Raw genomic sequence first — 20,773 nt, forward strand, 5'->3', positions numbered from 1 at the left:
ATAGAATGGTAAAGATGTGGCACTTCAAGCAAATAATCAATAGGCTCTTAAACGGCAGGTAGTCAGTGTTTCAATGCCTTTTTAATAAAGTGTCCTGATGAAAATGCCACCACTTTATTAAAAAGGCATTGCCGTCTAAGAGTCTGCTGATTATTTGCTTGGAGTGCCACATCTTTACTATAAAAATATATTATATATATATATATATATATATATATATATATATAATATATACACATATATACATACACTCACACACATATATATAAATATTTTTATTTACAGAACATTATAATATAATAAAAAAAATTATTAATTTAATGGTTAGAAAAAAAAAATAAAATATATATATATATATATATATATATATATATATAAAAAATAAAATGAATGGAGTAGTAATTAAAAAAAAATAATGATGCAGCTTCGTGATTAATTTAATACTTGCATATTACAAGTACTTTCAGGTGTTTTCTAGTTAACTATATAAAAAAAAAAAGAATAAAAACATTTACTTAGAGAATTTGGTCTACAGAAAAAAATTAAACAAAATACAAGCTTTCCACCCAGATGACATTTTTAACGAAAATAAAGATCAGGCATATGGTTTCACAGAGCATAAAGTTGATCAGCAGTTTATTTTGAAAGCCGCCTAGAACCACAGCTTTTAAAAACAGTCAAACACTTCCAGGATTTAAATTAGCTTTATAAATCAGATTAAAAATAAATCGCTTTATAAAATTTATAAAAATGAATTTAAGTCAGAAAATGGTAAACTGTATGGACAGAAGAAAAATTCTAGATTTGAACTCAGCATATTTGTCCAAATGTACATGAAACGCATATATACAGGAAATATATATTACATATGAGCCTTAAAGAAAAAAGGTATATCAAATAGATGCAATATTTTTTCAATGCAGAACAGAATTGTGTGTGCTTCATCGAGTAATGTTTCACTGTATAGGAATGCAACTTAAAAAACAAACAAAAAAAAAAACACAACCCAAAACACAACAGCCAAAAAAAATATGAAGAGTTCTGAACATGCAGAAGGGATCATGTGCATATGAAAATTGCGTAGGCTGCATCCAAGGCCAAATCTGCTTTCACAGCAAGTGAGTGTATTGTATGGCCTTTCTTTACAGCGATCAATAATCCCTATTTTTAGGTGTGCCTTGCACTGTTCCAGAGTACACTTAAGCAAAGGCTAAACAGATATCATCGTAAAGCTGTTCACTACAAAAGAATACAAGAAAGCAAGCCAAGATTAGACTCCATTCTACAGATTTTAAAAGGTTGAGTATTTTTAGGAAAAAAGTCAGAGCTGGTACTTTGCAAATTGAATTAATGGGGAAAGTCCACATTTTTAATTCAGATTAGAAATAAATTGGTCGGTAAATCATTGAGACACATTTTTGTTGCCTTATGAGCTAAATCCAGTACCTGCAAAAATAACATTTATAAGTATAAGTATAACACCTCCCCTGCTGACTGAATTGTCAAGCACTTCTTGAAGCGGTGTCACACAGAACCTTATGTGTCTACAAAGTTCTGGTAAGTCCCCACCCAACATGACATCTGCCCACAAATTTAAACACCCCCCCCCCACTGCAGTACAACAACTTGTATAATTGTTACAGTTGTTAATAACGTTGTACAAACATCTACTAAGGGTACTTATTCATGTGTGGTTTACAATCAGACTGTAGTTGTGTTATGGAGGGATGAAAGAATGGGGCCACTTGTCACTATAGTGATCAGATTATGACAGTTGCTGTACAGCAACTAAATATAAAGATCCAGAAGGATCATGGAACAGGGGAAAAGCATGATCTTCATGCATGGACCAGTAATGAGACTACCAGTATAGTAGTAGGGGAACCAATATCAAATGAGCTGTAGTAATGCCAGCTGATTCTCAGTGCATGACAGTACACAGAATGAGTCAAGCAGTGTTATATCTGCATCCTAAAGTGACTTAATCACTATGGGTTGGGTACGGGATCCCGGTGGTTGGCATGCCAGCAGTTAGACTATGGACAGCGGCATCCCGATGGTCAGAATCCCTACACCCAAAGGTAAGTAGCCTAACCCTAATACTTCCCGTTGGTATGCTGGTGGTCGGAATTCTGGCACCGGGATTCCGACTGTTGACGAAATTCCGGCACTGGTATTCTGAGCTCCGGCATTCAGACTGCCGGGATGGTGACTACATCCCATCACTACACATACGGGTGCCAGTGTCATTACTAGGAACCAGTAGGTGTAGACAGAGCTGTTGGTTTGATCAGGTTTTAGAATGATTTTAGGTACTGGAGATGTGTAGCTATATTTAAAAAAAGATTTAGCAAGAAACATTTTTTGCACACTGAGCAATGTTTGTGGTTTTAAGGGGCTCTATGAACTGGTCTCTTGGTAGCTGCAATGTATCTTGAAAGCACAAACTCTAAGCCGGATTTTACATGCGATGCATCCCCCCAGTACATGCTAACCAAAAAATACAAAGACAAAAAGCAAACAAATAAAAAAATCCTGAAATATAATCTCTGCAAATCTTTTCCTTAGAAGGCCCGAGTAGAATGATGTGTTAGAAGTGTACTCAGGGTACATATTTAATAAAATATCAGCAATGTCACAGTATTCAACGTTAAGTGCCATGGACATAAGGACAGACCGGTCTCACATAAACCAGTTTACTCAATCCAGCTGTAAAAGGATTTTACATTTACAAAAATGATCAATTGTTCTAGGCATTCAGATCCAAAATTGGAATTCTGCAGATGAACAATACAGTTTTCAAAAAAACAATCGTTTTAGGTAAGAGACACGCAAAAAAAACCCACAAAAAAACAACAACAAAAAAAACATTAATGCAGAATTAAGAAGAAATATACTAGGAGAAAAAAAAAAGTTACAAAAATAAATCCTCATTGTGTTCACAGAAAATTGGCAACCATATCAGAAAACCTTAATCACAGGGATACAATGTGAAATAAAACTCTGTATGAAAAAGTTGTACGCGCAGCAACAAAAAGGAGGGCAGATCTGAACTACAAGTCCCAGCATACTTGTGTATGTACACTTAACTGCCTTCCACAAGCCTCAAATTATAGGTTAGACCCAAAAAGAGTTAAACAAAATTGTGAAAACAACATATATGGGATAGAATGCATGATAGTCAATTGTGTTTTAGCTATAATTAGGTTGTTAACCTACTGGTTGCTATGTACTAAAGGCCACACTCATTCTGTGCTGTGGGCACTGATCTGATGATCTGGCTAGCTGCAAGTAATTATATGCCCACCCATATTTTATGGGGTCTCAGTTTTCAGAAATGTTTCCCCAATATGACTAAACCAACCAGGGTTGATGGAATAATAAATGACCTTACGGGAAGGTGGCTGGAGGTAGATAGGTCTCGGACTGTGGACAGATCGGGAGGTAATGCAGACATGTAAGTAGTGAGGATAGAATGACACATAATACACAGGGTGGAGGGAAAGCTCCTTAGAACAGACATCATTACACTCCGATCTTTGGCATTATTATGTGGGCAGAGGAAACCGATACAAAGATTAGAGACGTTAAAAGCAGAAAAGTCATTTAGTGCACATTCCCTTTTGGAAAAAAATAAAAATAATACTACTTTAAATCAGGCTACGTTACCAGCCTTTTGGGTTGGTTGGAATTCCACCACTCTGTCTAGAATAAGGAGGAGACCCAGAAATATTACAGGTACAGCGAGCGCGCATTACAAAATCGCCAGGGCTACTTTACACAAAATATTATACCATGGACCAAAGAGAACACTAGCCCTGATATAAAAATAATCCCTTTGTTTAATGTGGCTCAAAAACAGGTTGTAACAGTCTTGCTCGGACGTAGGGGAACCTGCCCTTTCTAGCTGTTAAAACTTTGACAGTTTGCATCAGGCAGGCTGGCAATGTATGCTGGGACTTGTAGTTCCACAACCCGCCGGAGAGACACACGCTACTTTAAAGCATTCCACAAGCAGTGTCATCCTAGCATTTTACCATGTAAAAGCTGCAATCTTCACCCATAGTGCTTTACATACCAGTGGATGTAGGTTAAAGGGATAAAACCAAAAATGATAAAACATAAAAATAAAGGGGGGGGAGAAAGAGTTGTGAGAACCACTATTAATTATCAGCCCGCATAAGCAATTTAATCTTTCAACCATTACAGCGGGATTGGTCAGATTTAAATGATTAGAATATCTGCTCCTCTTCTATTCAATTAGTAGAGAAAACAAAACAAAAAAAAAGGTAATTGTAGCGCACAGTTTAGGAGCCAAAATAGAGAAGCCCCAACAGGTCTTGAAGATTGTCTCATATAGCTTGTAATAAAAACTGTAGCATCTGATTTTTGCACATGGCTTTTATATTCCTAGGTTCCTGGCGGAGGTCACACTATGGCACCGGAGCTGCGAAGACCCACACCTCGTGCAAACTGTTCCAGAAGGCCGCCGATTGCTCCCGAAGAGCTCGGGGACACAGTCCTTAGGCCAATGCTGGTTTGGTAGGCAGACCGGAAGATGGACCAGACAGCCTCTAGTCGTGCCGCCCGTTCAGTCTGTGCGGTCAGCCTGCGAATAGAGGGGGGAACGGGAAGAAAAACCATGCTATTAAATTACTCCACAATGTTCTAGTTCATAAGGAAATGGTTGATCGGGATTGAGCAACACAACACTCAAACAATGGCGATACCGAATAGATAAAAGTGAAAATGTAAATGGTATTGGCAATATTAATGGAGCACAAATATTCTGCGAGCTGGTGCTTTCATTTCGGCATCCTCAATTACCGTAATAATGCCGCCCCACTGTTAGTACAGCGTTCCCAGGTCACTGGCAGGCCGGGAGAATTGCAGATATGAGCGAATGTCACGGTCAAATAGAGTTATTTCCACATTTCTATTTACTACCAGCAGCTCACAAATATAATATATGTATTGGACTGCGCTACCGATGTGAAATATTACATCAATATAATTATAGATAATATAAAGTATTATTTGACTGAGAATGAATATCCAAGACAAGACTTCTCTCAATAAAAAATAAATGTTTAATATCAAACACATAACACACTAACATTACAAAAGTATAAATGTAAAAGTTATCCTGATAAAAAACAATTGTTAAGTATTAATACCAGACTGGAAATATATTTGTACATCTATATCTCTGATTGTGAGAGACTTTTGTTTCATTATTAACGAACATTTAAGGTTCCTTGGACCAATAGGACTAATACACCATGTAGGAAACATTGAATCACGAGTTGTATTAATGCTTATTAACAATTGTTTTTATCAGGATAACTTTTATATTCATACTATTGTAATGTTTAGTGTGTTGTGTGTGTTGTGTGTGTGATATGTGCTGATATTAAACACTTATTTTTATTGAGAGAAGCCTCCTTTTGGATATTCATTCTCAGTCAAACAATACTATAGTATATCTATATCATTTTTCACACCGGTAGCACAGTCCAATACATATATTATATTTGTGAGCTTTCCTGTTTTAGGATCAGCTGGTACTGACCCACTGGACTTGCAGCAACAGAGGTGGTCTAACCAAGCACAAGGATATTAGTGGTTAGGTTCTAACATACTACACTACCAGCAGCTAGTGACGGGGGAGATGCACGGCTCAGGGTTATCTTAAAACATGTGTTTATTACAGAGTAAGTGCATATATACGCTACATAGTCAAAAGTATGTGGACTCAATATGCCAAGGGACGCGAGACGTCTGGCGTGAGTGAGCAGCGCGCAGCGGTGTAGAGTTTGTTTTGTGTCTTTTATTGCCCAGAAACGCATCTTCGTCGTCAGATGTGACAGTTTCACACGACTGTACTGATTAATATATGCGACACTCGTATAGGTGTGTGCGACAGAGTCTGAATCTGTATGCAAAGCACAAGGGAACTTGGCGTGGAAAAAGCTGCAGCATTGTGAAGTTTCGTATACAGATTCAGACTCTGATGTACAAATGTCACATATGAAATTAATCAGTGCAGTCTCGTGATGCAATTGGTCACAACTGATTGCAACGAAGATGCAATTACGGGTAAAAAAAGGTGCACGGGGCAAGCAGAGGCGCCCAGGACTTGGCGTGCAGAGGAGGGCTGTTTTGCGTGACTGCAGCAATAGTGTATGAGGACACGGCTGTATATTTTATGCATCATGCCTTTTATACTTTTGAGTAGCTCATTCCAAAACAATAGCCATTACTATGGACTTTGTCCCCTGTTCAAAGATATAAGACCTCCACCACTCTTTCCATCCAGATTGTGGAACATGTCTGCTGGAACTCGTACCCATTCAGCCAGAAGAGGATCAGTAATTTTGGGCAATAAGACCGGACTCGTACACAGCATTCCAATTCACCCAAAAGGTGTTGGATGGGGGACAAGGGCAGGGCTCTTTTCAGCCCAGTCAAGTTCTTCCACACAATGTCTGCAAACCACTTTAAAAGGACCTCTCTGTGCATAGGGGAATGGTCATGCTGAAACAGGAAAGGGTCTCCCTCAAACAATGGTGGAAGCAGACAAATGTTGTAGAATGTCATTTTACAGTTTGCTGTAGCATTGATTTCCTTGCATTGGAAGGGTGGTGCACAGACCAAACTATGTATAAAAAAACCCCCAAAGACCATTATCCCTCCTCTACCATACTTTACAGTTGACAGGAAGCGTTCTGCTGGAATCTGCCACACTCAGATTCGGCCTCTAGCCTGCAAGGTGGTGAAGCGCGATTCTTCAATCCAGAAAACGGGTTTCCACTATCACAGAGTCCATAGGTTGGGTATTTTACACCAATACGGACAAGGTTTGACATTGTGCATGGTGACCGGAGGCTCGGTCAAGGAAACCCAATCCATGAAGCTCCCAATGAATGGTTCATTCGCGTAAGTTGCTTGCAGTGTCAGTTTGGATGGCAGGACTGACGTTTTCTTATAGGCTACGTGTTTCAGGCCTTGACAACGCCATTAGGTGATCTTGTGCAGCATACCACTTCACAGATGTTAATTGGAAGTGGAAATTGTCTAGGAGCATAGACAATTTCCACTTCCAATTAACAACAGTTACAGTGGACCGGAAGAAATTTGCTGAACAGACTTGTTGGAAAGGTGGCATCCTATGACAGTGCCACGTTGAAAATAAATGAGCCACTCTACTACTAATCTACAAATATGGAGATTACATGGCTATATGCTTGATTTTAAGCATCGCCACACAAACTTTCAGTATTCTGCGCCCCTCTCCCCCTCCCGGTTTTTGTTTTAGTCAATACACTGTAAATAATGTTGCGCCATAGAGCAGGGGTTTTGCGCCATTAGCCATCCCCCAATAGGTCATGTTTCGGGGTTTCTTTAATCATTAATAAGCAAGTTCATCTATTTTGCTAGGTCATTAAATTACCCCACCTGTTTCCAGAGAGAAATCCTGAAAACATGACCTGTTAAGGGTACTTGAGGACTGGACGTGAAAACCAGTGACCACAGCATTATTGGACAACATTACCTACAGCTCCCAGCCCCTTTCCCATTTATTCAATAGCAGTCAGAGCTGAGGCACAAGTCAGAGCTGGGGCAGTGGGCGACACATAGAATCACATAATCTGAGTAGCCGCTACTGAATCACAAGACCGTGCGCTGCAGGAGGAGGAAGAGGAGGGACCGCTGTGCTGTCCGCACCATGTAATCTCCATCTGGAGAACACCATGACATTCCTGATCATGACTGGCGAGTTAGCGCTGCTCAACAAAAGGAAAAATAAAATGCAATATTTTCGAGCCGCCGTTTCATGCACAGAGAGTGTCTCCATTTTTAAAAAAAATGTCTTTCATAAAAAATAAAATCAAAAAGGTGTTTCATCATCAGGCCAGTATCAAACTAGAGGCGAGTTGTTTGTGCTCGTTATCTAAACTGTAGAAAAAAAAAAAAAAAAGTATTTTTTACAATGCGGAGTCATTTCTTAGGGTTTTGCCTGAATATCGTACCCAGGTGGATTTGCAGAGCACAGTAAGAACATCCCGTTTCCAGTGCTTGTGGAGTAATTCCCTGTGTGCTCCTGCCCTGTGGACAGACAGGAGAGCAAGTGGTGGCGTCTCCGCAGTTATACAATGCCAAGCCCGTGGGGACTCGGCTAGACCAAGCACACTTTCCTAAATTGCAAGGCCGCTGACAAATCACTCTAGTGCCAGGTGTTTATTTTTAGCAGCAGATGTTCCCCAGTCTCTCCAGCTGTCCAAAATCTGCATGTGCAAGCATCTGCCCCCCCAACCAGCCTACAGGAAAAAAGCCTGAATAAATGTTTCACTCCTGTATTCCCGAACGATGCAGGCTTTTAAGTACACAAACTTTTGAAAAAGAATAAAACACTTTTCGGCATAATTTAAGAGTTGATTCAAATCTACAGCCCATTTATATAGGTAACTGTGGGGGTTACAGTCTTAACAATCTTGCAGGCTAGTGGGATATAGAAGCATGGCACTAAAGCATTTTTTTTTACACTACTTCAGTGTGGATTAGAGTTAGAATTTAGTATTGGTGCATTATTTCTGAATAGTGCTCAAACACCAAAATTTATCAACAAGCCCCGGATACGGTGCATCCGGAAAGTATTCACTGCGCTTCACTTTTTCCACATTTTGTTATGTTACAGCCTTATTCCAAAATTGAATAAATTCATTTTTGGCCTCAAAATTCTACACACAATACCCCATAATGACAACGTGTAAAGTTTTTTTTGAGACTCTTGCACACTTAATAAAAAAAATAAATAATAAGAAATCACATGTACATAAGTATTCACAGCCTTTGCTCAATACTTTGTTGATGCACCTTTGGCAGCAATTACAGCCTCAAGTCTATTTGAATATTATGCCACAAGCTTGGCACACCTATCTTTGGGCAGTTTCGCCTATTCCTCTTTGCAGCACTTCTCAAGCTCCATCAGGTTGGATGGGAAGCGTCGGTGCACAGCCATTTTCAGATCTCTCCACAGATGTTCAATTGGATTAAGCTCTGAACTCTGGCTGGGCCACTCAAGGACATTCACAGAGTTGTCCTGAAGCCACTCCTTTGATATCTTGGCTGTGTGCTTAGGGTCGTTGTCCAGCTGAAAGATGAACAGTCGCCCCAGTCTGAGGTCAAGAGCGCTCTGGAGCAGGTTTTCATCCAGGATATCTCTGTACATTGCTGCATTCATCTTTCCCTCTATCCTAACTAGTCTCCCAGTTCTTGCCGCTGAAAAACATCCCCACAGCATGATGCTGCCACCACCATGCTTCACTGTAGGGATGGTATTGGCCTGGTGATGAGCGGTGCCTGGTTGCCTCCAAACATAATGCCTGGCATTCACACCAAAGAGTTCAATCTTTGTCTCATCAGACCAGAGAAATTGTTTCTCATGGTCAGAGTCCTTCAGGTGCATTTTGGCAAACTCCAGGCGGGCTGCCATGTGCTTTTTACTAACGAGTGGCTGCCGTCTGGCCACTCTACCATACAGGCCTGATTGGTGGATTGCTGCAGAGATGGTTGTCTTCTCTCCACAGAGGAATGCTGTAGCTCTGACAGAGTGACCATCGGGTTCTTGGTCACCTCCCTGACATGGGCCCTTCTCCCCCGATCGCTCAGTTTAGACGGCCGGCCAACTCTAGGAAGAGTCCTGGTGGGTTCCGAACTTCTTCCGTTTACGGCTGATGTTGGCCACTGTGCTCATTGGGATCTTCAAAGCAGCAGATATTTTTCTGTACCCTTCCCCAGATTTGTGACTCGAGACAATCCTGTCTCGGAGGTCTACAGACAATTTCTTGGACTTCATCCTTGGTTTGTGCTCTAACATGCACTGTCAAGTGTGGGACCTTATATAGACAGGTGTATGCCTTTCAAAATTCAAAAATGTCCAATCAACTGAATTTACCACAGGTGGACTCCAATTAAGCTGTAGGAACATCTCAAGGATTATCAGTGGAAACAGGATGCACCTGAGCTCAATTCTGAGCTTCATGGCAAAGGCTGTGAATACTTGTGTACATGTGATTTTTTTTAATTAAATTAGCAAAAATTATAAAAAAAAACTTCTTGCGCGTGGTCATTATGGGGTATTGTGTGTAGAATTTTGAGGACAAAAATGGTTTTTTTTTTGGTTAGTGTGCTGGCAAAAATCTTGACTTCCTATCTATCCCACTGGTGTGTAGATGCTATACATCAAGGAACAACTAGGCTGACAGGAGGTTACCGGCCTCGGGTCTTTGCTGGCCTTAAGTGGGCAATGTGCAATAATATCTTCTAGCCATAACAAAGCCCACCAGGGACTGTTTTACACAGATAAAAGGAGGCCAAGACTACACCTTCTCCCAATCCACCTTCCTCTCTGACAGGCTACTGTGCATGCAACGGTGTTGATGTCACGATGGTTAGCAGCTGGAGACCTGAGAAAGCGGAAGCCAGGAAACCACGTGTTATGCTCTCCCAACACGTTACACAGAGACAAGATATAAATGGAGAACCCATATAATTATACACATGTGAACTACTCTATTTAACTAGGTTTTTCCTCCAGGGGTACTACTCAAAGCATACAACCTGGCAGGGAATTAAGAGCCTTTGCCCTGTATTTTGAGCTTATCTGACTACTAAACTAATTGATATGGCAAAATCGCCGGCATTAGCTAAATAAGCGGACGAGGAACTTTGTACCTATCAGAATTGGATTGTAATCCCTTATTTTTTTATTATAAACCTTAGATAACTTTATAGAATGGACATTCCATAGCTAGAAGCCAAGCCGAGCTCATTATAGCAACCCCCTTATTTCCTGAACTTCTGAGGTTGCAGATGACAGCTTGTGATTGCAGAACCCAATAGAAGAACTCCGTTCCTGCACATTTACCCTTGCTGGCCTCTGCGTGCACAAACACGACTTATGTTGGATGTGACAATATGAAAAGCTCCACAGTCAGCAGCTCATTGGCGGGACAGAAGAGCAGCTGACAACTCTGGATCCACTTACAGGCCACCGTTCGGTTTCTCATCGGGGAAGCTGAAGAGGAGGAAGGTGCTGGCACCCAGTAGACCATGGTCATGAACACTCCCACCCTCCGATACCATCTGCCAGCTGCCATAGTCTGTGGAGACGGAAGATCCAGGCAGGGAATGGTCCGCTGATCTGCGGCGGAGAGAGGAGAGAGGAGTTTTGATTTGTTTTAAAAGTAGAAGACAGAAGAACTTTTCCCTTTCATGCCTCCTGAGGCGGCAATGGCTGAAGCTGATCACTGAATCAGTGAAGACAAGTGCAGACAGCGTGGAGCAACAGAAACGGGGGGCCAGGACGGTTCTCCTGAGAGATGGTCAGCGGTTCCCCTGATATTGCGGTATAATGCAAAGCCAAGGAGCATGCAGAAACCAGCACACCCAAAGCAGGAGGACTCAAGTGATTAACAGGATTTCCTGATTAAAGGCATCCAGTGCAGCAGCCACAAGCAAGAGCGATAAAACCATAGGATACAGTCGCTCATAGGACAGTTAGTCGCGTTTGGAGAAAGAAATAGGAATAAAGTACAAATATGCTAAAGAGGCTTCAGACAGGACGCCACATTAGCGAAGACCATGAGTCGCCAAAGTTAATAAAATGTGCAGGTGTATAGGTTTATTTATGTATAAGCCTTGTAGGATGCAGAATATGGTGTACGATCTTGGCCAAATCTACGGAATCTTGTTCAATATACACACATTGAATGTTTTTGTTTTTTTCCTTTTTGTGCCCTGGCCTCTGGGGGTGCCTTAAAAAATAAATGACCGTTTTAGTGCCAGACTGGAAGAAGCAGGTAGCCTATACATTTAATGCTGGCTCAGTGGTGGACAACTGGCATCCCTCAAAAAGATCATGTGGCACTCCTGATCAGGATAATTCCCCCTTTGTGATCAGATAACAAGGGGCATATTTACTAAAGGGTGGGTTTAAAGAAATTGAGTTGTTGCCCTTAGCAACCAATCAAATCCTACTCATCAGTTATCTAGCACTTTCTGGAATATAATAACTAGAATCTGATTGGTTGCTATGGGCAACAACTCCACTTCTAAAAACCAGCACTTTAGTAAATATATATCCTAGTGTCTACTGTCAAAGGCTAAGAATAGTGCATTGACACTATGTATAGCAGCAGGTTATTGTGTTATATGGAGAGGGCATGGAGTACAGTCACACAATCTATGTAGCAGGTTAGTCTGTAATTAGATGTGATGTCATGAAGTGAGTGCAGTCACACAATCTATGTAGCAGGTTAGTCTGTGATTAGATGTGATGTCATGAAGTGAGTGCAGTCACACAATCTATGTAGCAGGTTAGTCTGTGATTAGATGTGATGTCATGAAGTGAGTGCAGTCACACAATCTATGTAGCAGGTTAGTCTGTGATTAGATGTGATGTCATGAAGTGAGTGCAGTCACACAATCTATGTAGCAGATTAGTCTGTGATTAGATGTGATGTCATGAAATGCTTCTGCAAAAATACACATCAGCTTCGAACAAAGCTGAGATTAAGATGCAATACTGTATATGTTAGGCAAATACAATTACATGTAAGTAGCAAATATCTAACTTATAATTATTCAAAATGCCACTGATGTTGCATAAGTCATTACCACACTATAAAAAAAAGGAATATATAATAGCAATAATCAATGAACCATGTTAAAATAATAATAAAAAATACCATACACACATTAATATATTATATACATACACACACAAATATAGGCTGAAATAACTGATATAAATACTATCTAAAAAAACATGTACACAATATATTCATATATAAAGTATAAATATCATACTAAAGCCCTTGCTTACAAACACATAATTACACATAGCTATATACTGTAGATTACACACCATATTAAAGTGTTACTTAGGAAAAAGGACAAAAAAATCCCATTTCTATGGTGGCCTTAGGAATCTGACAGCCTAAACGCTCTCTCCATTCAACTTCACATTGTAGCAGCAATTAGTTAATATTACAAGGTACAGTAACTACTTCTTGTGGCAAGAATAACTGATTCTAAGATTTGCTACTGCAAATCATTGTATATGCTCAATATGTGAAGAGGAGAATCCTAACTGGAAAAGCTGTTTGTTTTTTTTTTTTCTTATTTTTTTTTTTAAAACCAATATAAATAAGAACATAAATGATAAATTAGCAAAAAAGGGGAAAATAAAACATCCCCCCCAAAAAAGCCCCACCCCCCCTTTCAAACCCCCACAAAAATATCCCTCTACTGTAATTGTAAAAATGGCAGAAAACACAAGAGCCGTTATTATTGCGTGGGATAAACAATGATACAATTCAGGAGCTGTGTAACTAATTGATATGCGATCCACAGATGCCGGCTCAGGGGATCGGTGAAATCATGTTGGATTTCACAGATTTGCCAATCACAATCAAAATATGATCGTGATTAGCAAAATCGGTGAAATTTAACATGGCTGGCGAATCAGCATTTCCGATCCGATCGCAGGATTGGACAATATGTCGGTAGGTATATGGGGGTCTTAAAAGAAGTGCAGAATAATCCCATCACCAACATTACATTTATAGATTTTATACTGAATTTTTATTTCACTGAGGCACCCAAAGATAATGTTGTTTCTAAAGAAACATGCAATTTCCTCATGAATTCACGTCCTTCCACACCGTGTTTTATACGTCACCAAAGTTACATAAGGATCTAAAACAGTGGTTCTCAAATTCGGTCCTTAGGACCCCAAGTAGTTCACGATTTCCAGGTCATCCAACAGGAGCACAGGTGTAGTCATTACTCACTGACACATTGTAAAACATCCACAGGTGTAGCTAATTATTTCACTTGTGATTCTGCGAGACCTGGAAAACATGCACTGGTTGGGGTCCTGAGGACCGAGTTTGGGAATCTATGATCTAAACTCTCCCCCAAGACAATGTGTAGTTTCTACAATTTATTATATCCCATATCACATAGTGTAGGTTCCCAAACTCTGCCATTACAGGCCAGGTTTTAAGGATATCCATGCTTGACACCAGATGGTTAAATCAAATTGACTGATCATTTTAAAACCACACCTTATTAATAGATTTTTTTTAAAGGTATAGAAGAATTTATTTGGTGATGGATGAGGGTAATAAATGTCATCCTTCGATTAAGTGTGATTTTTCAATGAGTGGTAAGAGTGTGACCTTTCTAGATGGTCTTTGTAACGGAAAGTCATACTAAATTTATCCACCGACTTATACCGCTTTTACACCTAAATTCCGGGTCTGACCTGGAGGTTGGAACAGGGTTCCAATCCGGATCAGACCCGGAATTTAGCTAGCGCCGACCCAGGATTTTCCCGAGCCGGCGCCGTTCACACCTGAGCTGGGTCTGCATAGACCCGGCTTTTCCGGCGTTGAAGTGGACGCTTGGAGATGACGTCATCTCCAGGCGTCACTGAGGCCGGCCAATCGGCACCGTGACCCGGATCGTGCCGTGTACACTGCAGGGTTTCGCAGGTTATTCCTGTGTTAAACTCTGCTAGTTACCTGGGTTGGATTGCTGGGTCACTCGACCTAGCAATCCAACCCTTTCCCCTTTTACACCAAGGAGCTACCCGGTTTAACCCTACAATAACCTGGGTTTTAGCTCTGGTGTAAAAGGGGTATTATATATAAAACCCCCAGACTGATTCTTTAGTGCAGGTAGCATCCATCCTGAACCTCTAACTTGTAAAAAGGTCAATGAATGCGTCTACGTAGGATCATGGATAAAGAGATTTAACTTAATGCTGAAGCCAATATTCTTACAAATTAAATAGATGTTACAATCACTGACACTTGGAAAAAAAAATTGATTTGAACCAATAAAAGTATATGGATCAATGGGATTTACTAAACGGCAATACGAGGAAAGGTGGTCGAAAAAATGTATTCTATTGTAACATCTTATGAAATGTAGGAAATTACTTAAGCTGTATACCTGGGGTGTCCAACCTTTCACCTTCCCTGGGCCACATTAGAAGATGAAAACTTAGTTTGGGCCGCACATAAAATAAAATAACAGTAACGTAGTAGTAGTCCCCCCCTTGTAGTGCCCCCAGTAGTAGTAGTCCCCCCCCCTTGTAGTGCCCCCATAGTAATCCACCCCCCTGGTAGTGCCCCCAGTAGTAATCCCCCCCTGGTAGTGCCACCATAGAAATCCCCCCCCTGGTAGTGCCCCCATAGTAATCCCCCCCCTGGTAGTGCCCCATAGTAATCCCCCCCTTGGTAGTGCCCCATAGTAATCCCCCCTTTGGTAGTGCCCCCATAGTAATCCCCCCCTTGGTAGTGCCCCCATAGTAATCCCCCCCTTGGTAGTGCCCCCATAGTAATCCCCCCCCCTTGGTAGTGCCCCCACAGTAATCCCCCCCCTGGTAGTGCCCCCATAGTAATCCCCCCCTTGGTAGTGCCCCCATAGTAATCCCCCCCCTTGGTAGTGCCCCCATAGTAATCCCCCCCCCCCTAGTAGAGAGAGACTTAATAAAAAAAAACAAAAAAAAAACCACTTACCTGAAACTCCCGCTCCTGGTCCCGACGCTTCCACCGGCTCCTCTGGCCGCTTTGCATTATGGGAGAGACGTCGTCATGACGACGGCTCTCCCATTACCCACTGCGGGAGCCGGAAGATGGCTCCCGCAGTGGGAGCAGCGGCAGCCGCTGAGAGTCTGACAGACTCTCAGCGGCTGCTGATTACAGCAAACACAAAGCTGCCGGCTCCGGTCAGCGCTGCACACGCGGTGCAGTCTGTGTCACAGTGACACAGACTGCACCGGCCCGCATGACGCTGCGGCCCAGCCCGCCACTGGTGATTACGCTGGCGGCACAGTGAATGAAGGAGAGCGTGGGGGCGTGGTCTGGGGGCGCCGGGACTACAGTGAGCAATCCCGGAACAGCGGGACATATCGTGAATGTCCCGCTGAATCCGGGACACTTGAGAGGTATGCGGGCCGCATTACGAGCCAACCTGGGCCGCATGCGGCCCGCGGGCCGCGGGTTGGACAAGCCTGCTGTATACACACACACACACACAACGATTTAGTAAATGAACAATTTTAGTAAACGATTTTTGCATATTCCCTTGATGAAAAGCGTTTAGTTGGTCAAGTCTGACTGAACTACAAACGTGAACGCGCATGAACGATAACCGTTAATTTTTTTAACTTCGACAGTGAACGATTTTTCAACGATCGAATGATAAACGATATCATTAACGATAATCGTTCAAAAAATTGTTGTGTGTGTATGCACCTTTAGAGAACTGCAATATGTGCATGACAGAACTGGCTGGAAAGGTTTGTTCTATTACATAGGGAACGAAGCAGCATCCAAATAAAGGGTATAATTTTATCATGTAGTGAATTTCACATGCGATCGGTAAATGTTATTATCCGCTTCAGGATCCATGCGGCCTGGACCATGTTTGGTCAGGCGGTCTGGAAAATGAATACTCGGCTGAGAGAACATAAATGACAGTTTCTTGAAGCGCCACAATGCGTTTCCCTTAGAATAAGGGGGGATTTGACGGCTGTAATGTGAAAAAGTGTATAGGCAAATTAGCACTGCTCCCAAAAGGCCTGAAAGAACATCTAGATTTGTGGTAAATTATTCACAATATCATTATAAACGCGTGTCTTAATAAGGTTTAAAAATGTATTTTTAGTGTAAGTGATAATTTCAATAAAAATTGTAATAATAAATACCGATATGACTAAAAAAAGGTTGCATATATTAGTTTATGAATAATTATATGTGAATATAGTTACATACACGCAGTCTGCAATTATATTTAGCCAGTGGTGGTTGCAAGAGAGAGGAACAATCATAAGTGGCAATCAAGAGGACTTCTGCCTATGATTAGTTTTCCCGCTCACACCGTCCCCCCTGAGTCCCCTCATGTGAGAAAATTCAATGCAGAAAATGCCTGCTCTGTGGTTTGTTTTAAGATGTCACAGGGTGAGCTCAGTGTTCCACAGTGTATATAAGATGGTAAACTGGTGATTAGATGGCAGTGCCAGTGCAAACACAATGCTTCAACAGTCTATATATGAGGGTAACTGGTGATTAGATGGGATGTAGTCAGGAAGCCGGCGTTTTGAAAATACCGACCGCCAGCTTCCTGACAGGGATATCCCGGCATGGGACTAATGATAAGCGTCTAAATACCGACTATCATCAGCCGAATTTTACACCCAGCATACCGAACGTAGGCAAGCCGGGCGTCGGGAGATGATAGTTGCGAGGGGCATGGGGGCGGGGGGTAGGTTTAGGGACTGCCTGGGGTGTCTTAGGGCTAGGCACCCCCCCGGGAGGGTTAGGGCCAAGCTAGGGGAAGGGGGGTTAGCTTCAGGCACCCCCGGGGGGAGGTTAGGTTTAGGCACCCCTATGGGATGGTTAGGTTTAGGGTGCGGGGAGGAGGGGTTAGGTTTAGGCACCCCTGGGGGGAGGTTAGAGTTAGGCACCAGGGGGGAGGTTAGGGTTAGGGGTCTTCCTTACCTCTATCAGGATCTTCATATGCCGGCCTTCCAGCGTCGGTATTTCATCCGCCGGGCTTAGGTCTGGCGGTAATTCATACCGATTCCGATTAGATGTTGGTGCCAGAGAGAACACAGTGCTTTCTCAGTCTACGCAAGAGGGTGTGGTGATAGATGGTGGTGCCAGTGCAACACAGCACTTCCACAGTATACATAAGAGTAATTGGTGCTTACATGGCGGTGCCAGAGCGAGCACAGGGCTTCCACAGTCTACATAAGAGGGTAACTGGCGATTAGATTCGGTGCCAGTGCGAGTACAGCGCTTCCACAGTCTACATAAATGGGTAATTAGTGATTAGATGGCAGTGCCAAAGAGAGCACAGTGTTTTCTCAGTCTATGTAAGAGGGTAACTATTGATTAAATGGCAGTGCCAGAGCAAGCACAGTGCTTTCATAGTCTATCTAGCGCATAGGTTCTCACACTCAGTCCTCAGGACCCTCAACAGTGCATGTTTTCCAGATCGCCTCACAGAATCACAAGTGAAATTATTATCGCTACCTGTGGATCTTTTAGAATCCGTCAGTGAGTAATGACTACACCTGTGCACCTGCTGGGTGACCTGGAAAATGTGACCTGTGTGGGGTCCTGGGGACCACTTGGGAAGCACTGATCTAGCAGATTAATCTGTGACTGAATAGTGGTGCCAGAGCGAGCACAGTGCTTTCACAGCCTATATAGCAGGTTACTCTGATTAGATGGCGGTGCCAGAGCGAGCACAGTGCTTTCACAACCTATCTAGCAGGTTGTTTCAAGGTCTATCCAGCAGGTTAGTCTGCAATTAGATGGCGGTGCCAGAGCGAGCACAGTGCTTTATAGGTCTATTTAGCAGGTTAGTCTATAATTAGATGGCGGTGCCAGAGCGAGCACAGTGCTTTCTAGGTCTATTTAGCAGGTTAGTCTGCAATTAGATGGCGGCGCCAGAGCGAGCACAGTGCTTTCTAGGTCTATTTAACAGTTTAGTCTGTAATTAGATGGTGGCGCCAGAACGAGCACAGTGCTTTATAGGTCTATTTAGCAGGTTAGTCTGCAATTAGATGGCGGCGCCAGAGCGAGCACAGTGCTTTCTAGGTCTATTTAACAGTTTAGTCTGTAATTAGATGGCGGTGCCAGAACGAGCACAGTGCTTTATAGGTCTATTTAGCAGGTTAGTCTGCAATTAGATGGCGGTGCCAGAGTGAGCTTTCTATGTCTATTTAGCAGGTTAGTCTGTAATTAGATGGCGGCGCCAGAGTGAGCACCGTGCTTTCAAGGTCTATTTAGCATATTAGTCTGTAATTAGATGGCGGTGCCAGAGTGATTACAGTGCTTTCTAGGTCTATTAAGTAGGTTAGTCTGTAATTAGATGGCGGTGCCAGAGTGAGCTTTCTAGGTCTATTTAGCAGGTTAGTCTGTAATTAGATGGCGGCGCCAGAGTGAGCACCGTGCTTTCTAGGTCTATTTAGCATATTAGTCTGTAATTAGATGACGGTGCCAGAGTGATTACAGTGCTTTCTAGGTCTATTAAGTAGGTTAGTCTGTAATTAGATGGCGGTGCCAGAGTGAGCTTTCTAGGTCTATTTAGCAGGTTAGTCTGTAATTAGATGGCGGCGCCAGAGTGAGCACCGTGCTTTCAAGGTCTATTTAACATATTAGTCTGTAATTAGATGACGGTGCCAGAGTGATTACAGTGCTTTCTATGTCTATTAAGTAGGTTAGTCTGTAATTAGATGGCGGCGCCAGAGCAAACCCAGTGCTTTCTAGGTCTATCTAACAGGTTAGTCTGTAATTAGATGGCGGTGCCAGAGCGAGCACAGTGCTTTGTCAGTCTATCAATGAGGTTAATCCGTGACTAGACAGTGAGGGCTTCTCAGCCATTTCACAATATTTAGTTTCCAGGCTAATATCAGTATTATAGTGCTTCTTCAAAAAAGGTAATAAGCCCCTTGTGTTGTCTACCATTGGCCTATCTTTTAATGGTGGTCTACAGATCTGAAAGGCCGCACTTCTTCCTTGGCTCCTTGTCTACTAGATTTAACCAGCTAGCTGATGAATTCTATATGATCTAATACAGTATACTTGTTGATTAATGGAAGACCGAAAAATCCATTGCCAACATAGAAGCTTCCAGTAGCAGTGCAGGTGAAATCATTACAGACCAATGCCATCAAACACAGAACAATAGCTCTTCCTGGTACCAGCTATGGGGAATAGCGTGCCCAACTATTTGTGGCTGCCTGGGTCCCTCTACCATCCTTTTCACCAAGCGTACAAAATAACTGTGCAAAGCTAAATGGCCATGAGAATTGAGAGGCAGGAGCCATATTCCTTGCCTATGGGAACGCTGACGCCGGGTGAGACAGGCCCATGAAACGGCCGCGACACATCTGCGTTTTTTTTTCCGCCACTCGCCATTACCTCCCCCAAAGGCTCCCTGACTGCCAATCACACTGTGAATAAGTAGTCGCTGCAGTCACTATGGTAATGTACCCTTACCCATTCTCAGTGCGACTTAAGACGCTTGCACGGTTTAAGGATAATCGCTCAGCTTGTCTATCAAACGCCTATGAAGGAGTGCATTCCCGTTTTGCGTTTAGGAATTGTGGCTTAGGTGGGAACCCAGATCTGCCATCAGTACAAGGAGCACACCATTAATTTACGGGGGCTGGATGCAGATGCTCCTTTTACCGGCACCTTCATCCCGACTGCTGGGATAACGAAGGTAAATGTCGGGGTATTAGGGGGGGGGGGTTAGGTTTAAGGTGCGGGGTTAGGCACTTGGGGGAGGGTTAGGCACTGGGGGTGGGGGGTTTAGGGTGCGGGGTTAGGCTCTAAGGTGGGAGGGTTAGGGACCGGGGAGGTTAGGTTCAGGCACTAGGGGGGGGGGAAGGGTTAGCATACCGCCAAGAAGTGTCGGTATGTTAAACCTTTAAACCTTTCCAGATGCTGGCGTCGGGATTTCAACAGCCATTAATGCATTGCACAGGTTGTAGTACACACTGTCAACACCCAGAAAGCAGACATGGGCGACATGGACATTATGTTGACAGATGCAATGTCGACACGATCCATGTCAGAGGGTATGTTGACATAATGTTTTATTTCCAATGTTAGAGCCCTAAGGCAATCCTAACCGCAGCCTAACCCTGTAAAGTCATCACTGACAGTCATGTGCAAGG

At 42.6% G+C, this 20,773-nt stretch overlaps 1 protein-coding gene across 4 annotated transcripts in view; it reads right to left on the reverse strand.

The window, feature by feature from the left end:
* Window positions 1–607: 607 nt before the first annotated feature.
* MTMR14 (myotubularin related protein 14) overlaps window positions 608–20,773 on the reverse strand; it is an 80,843-nt gene continuing 60,677 nt past the window's right edge. For 2 of the 4 annotated variants that reach the window (XM_088473275.1, XM_088473274.1), the window contains exons 18-19: window positions 11,051–11,206; window positions 608–4,609 (exon numbers count right to left, since the gene is read on the reverse strand). In XM_088473275.1, coding sequence (XP_088329401.1) covers window positions 4,429–4,609; window positions 11,051–11,206 — 337 coding nt within the window. In that variant the 3' untranslated portion in view covers window positions 608–4,428. The remainder of the gene's footprint in view (window positions 4,610–11,050; window positions 11,207–20,773) is intronic. The other 2 variants (XM_088473277.1, XM_088473276.1) reach the window with 1 other exon arrangement.

The sequence above is a fragment of the Taudactylus pleione genome, unplaced genomic scaffold (genome assembly GCF_031769625.1).
Source record: "Taudactylus pleione unplaced genomic scaffold, aTauple2 ptg000133l, whole genome shotgun sequence".
Classification (NCBI taxonomy): Eukaryota; Metazoa; Chordata; class Amphibia; order Anura; family Myobatrachidae; genus Taudactylus; species Taudactylus pleione.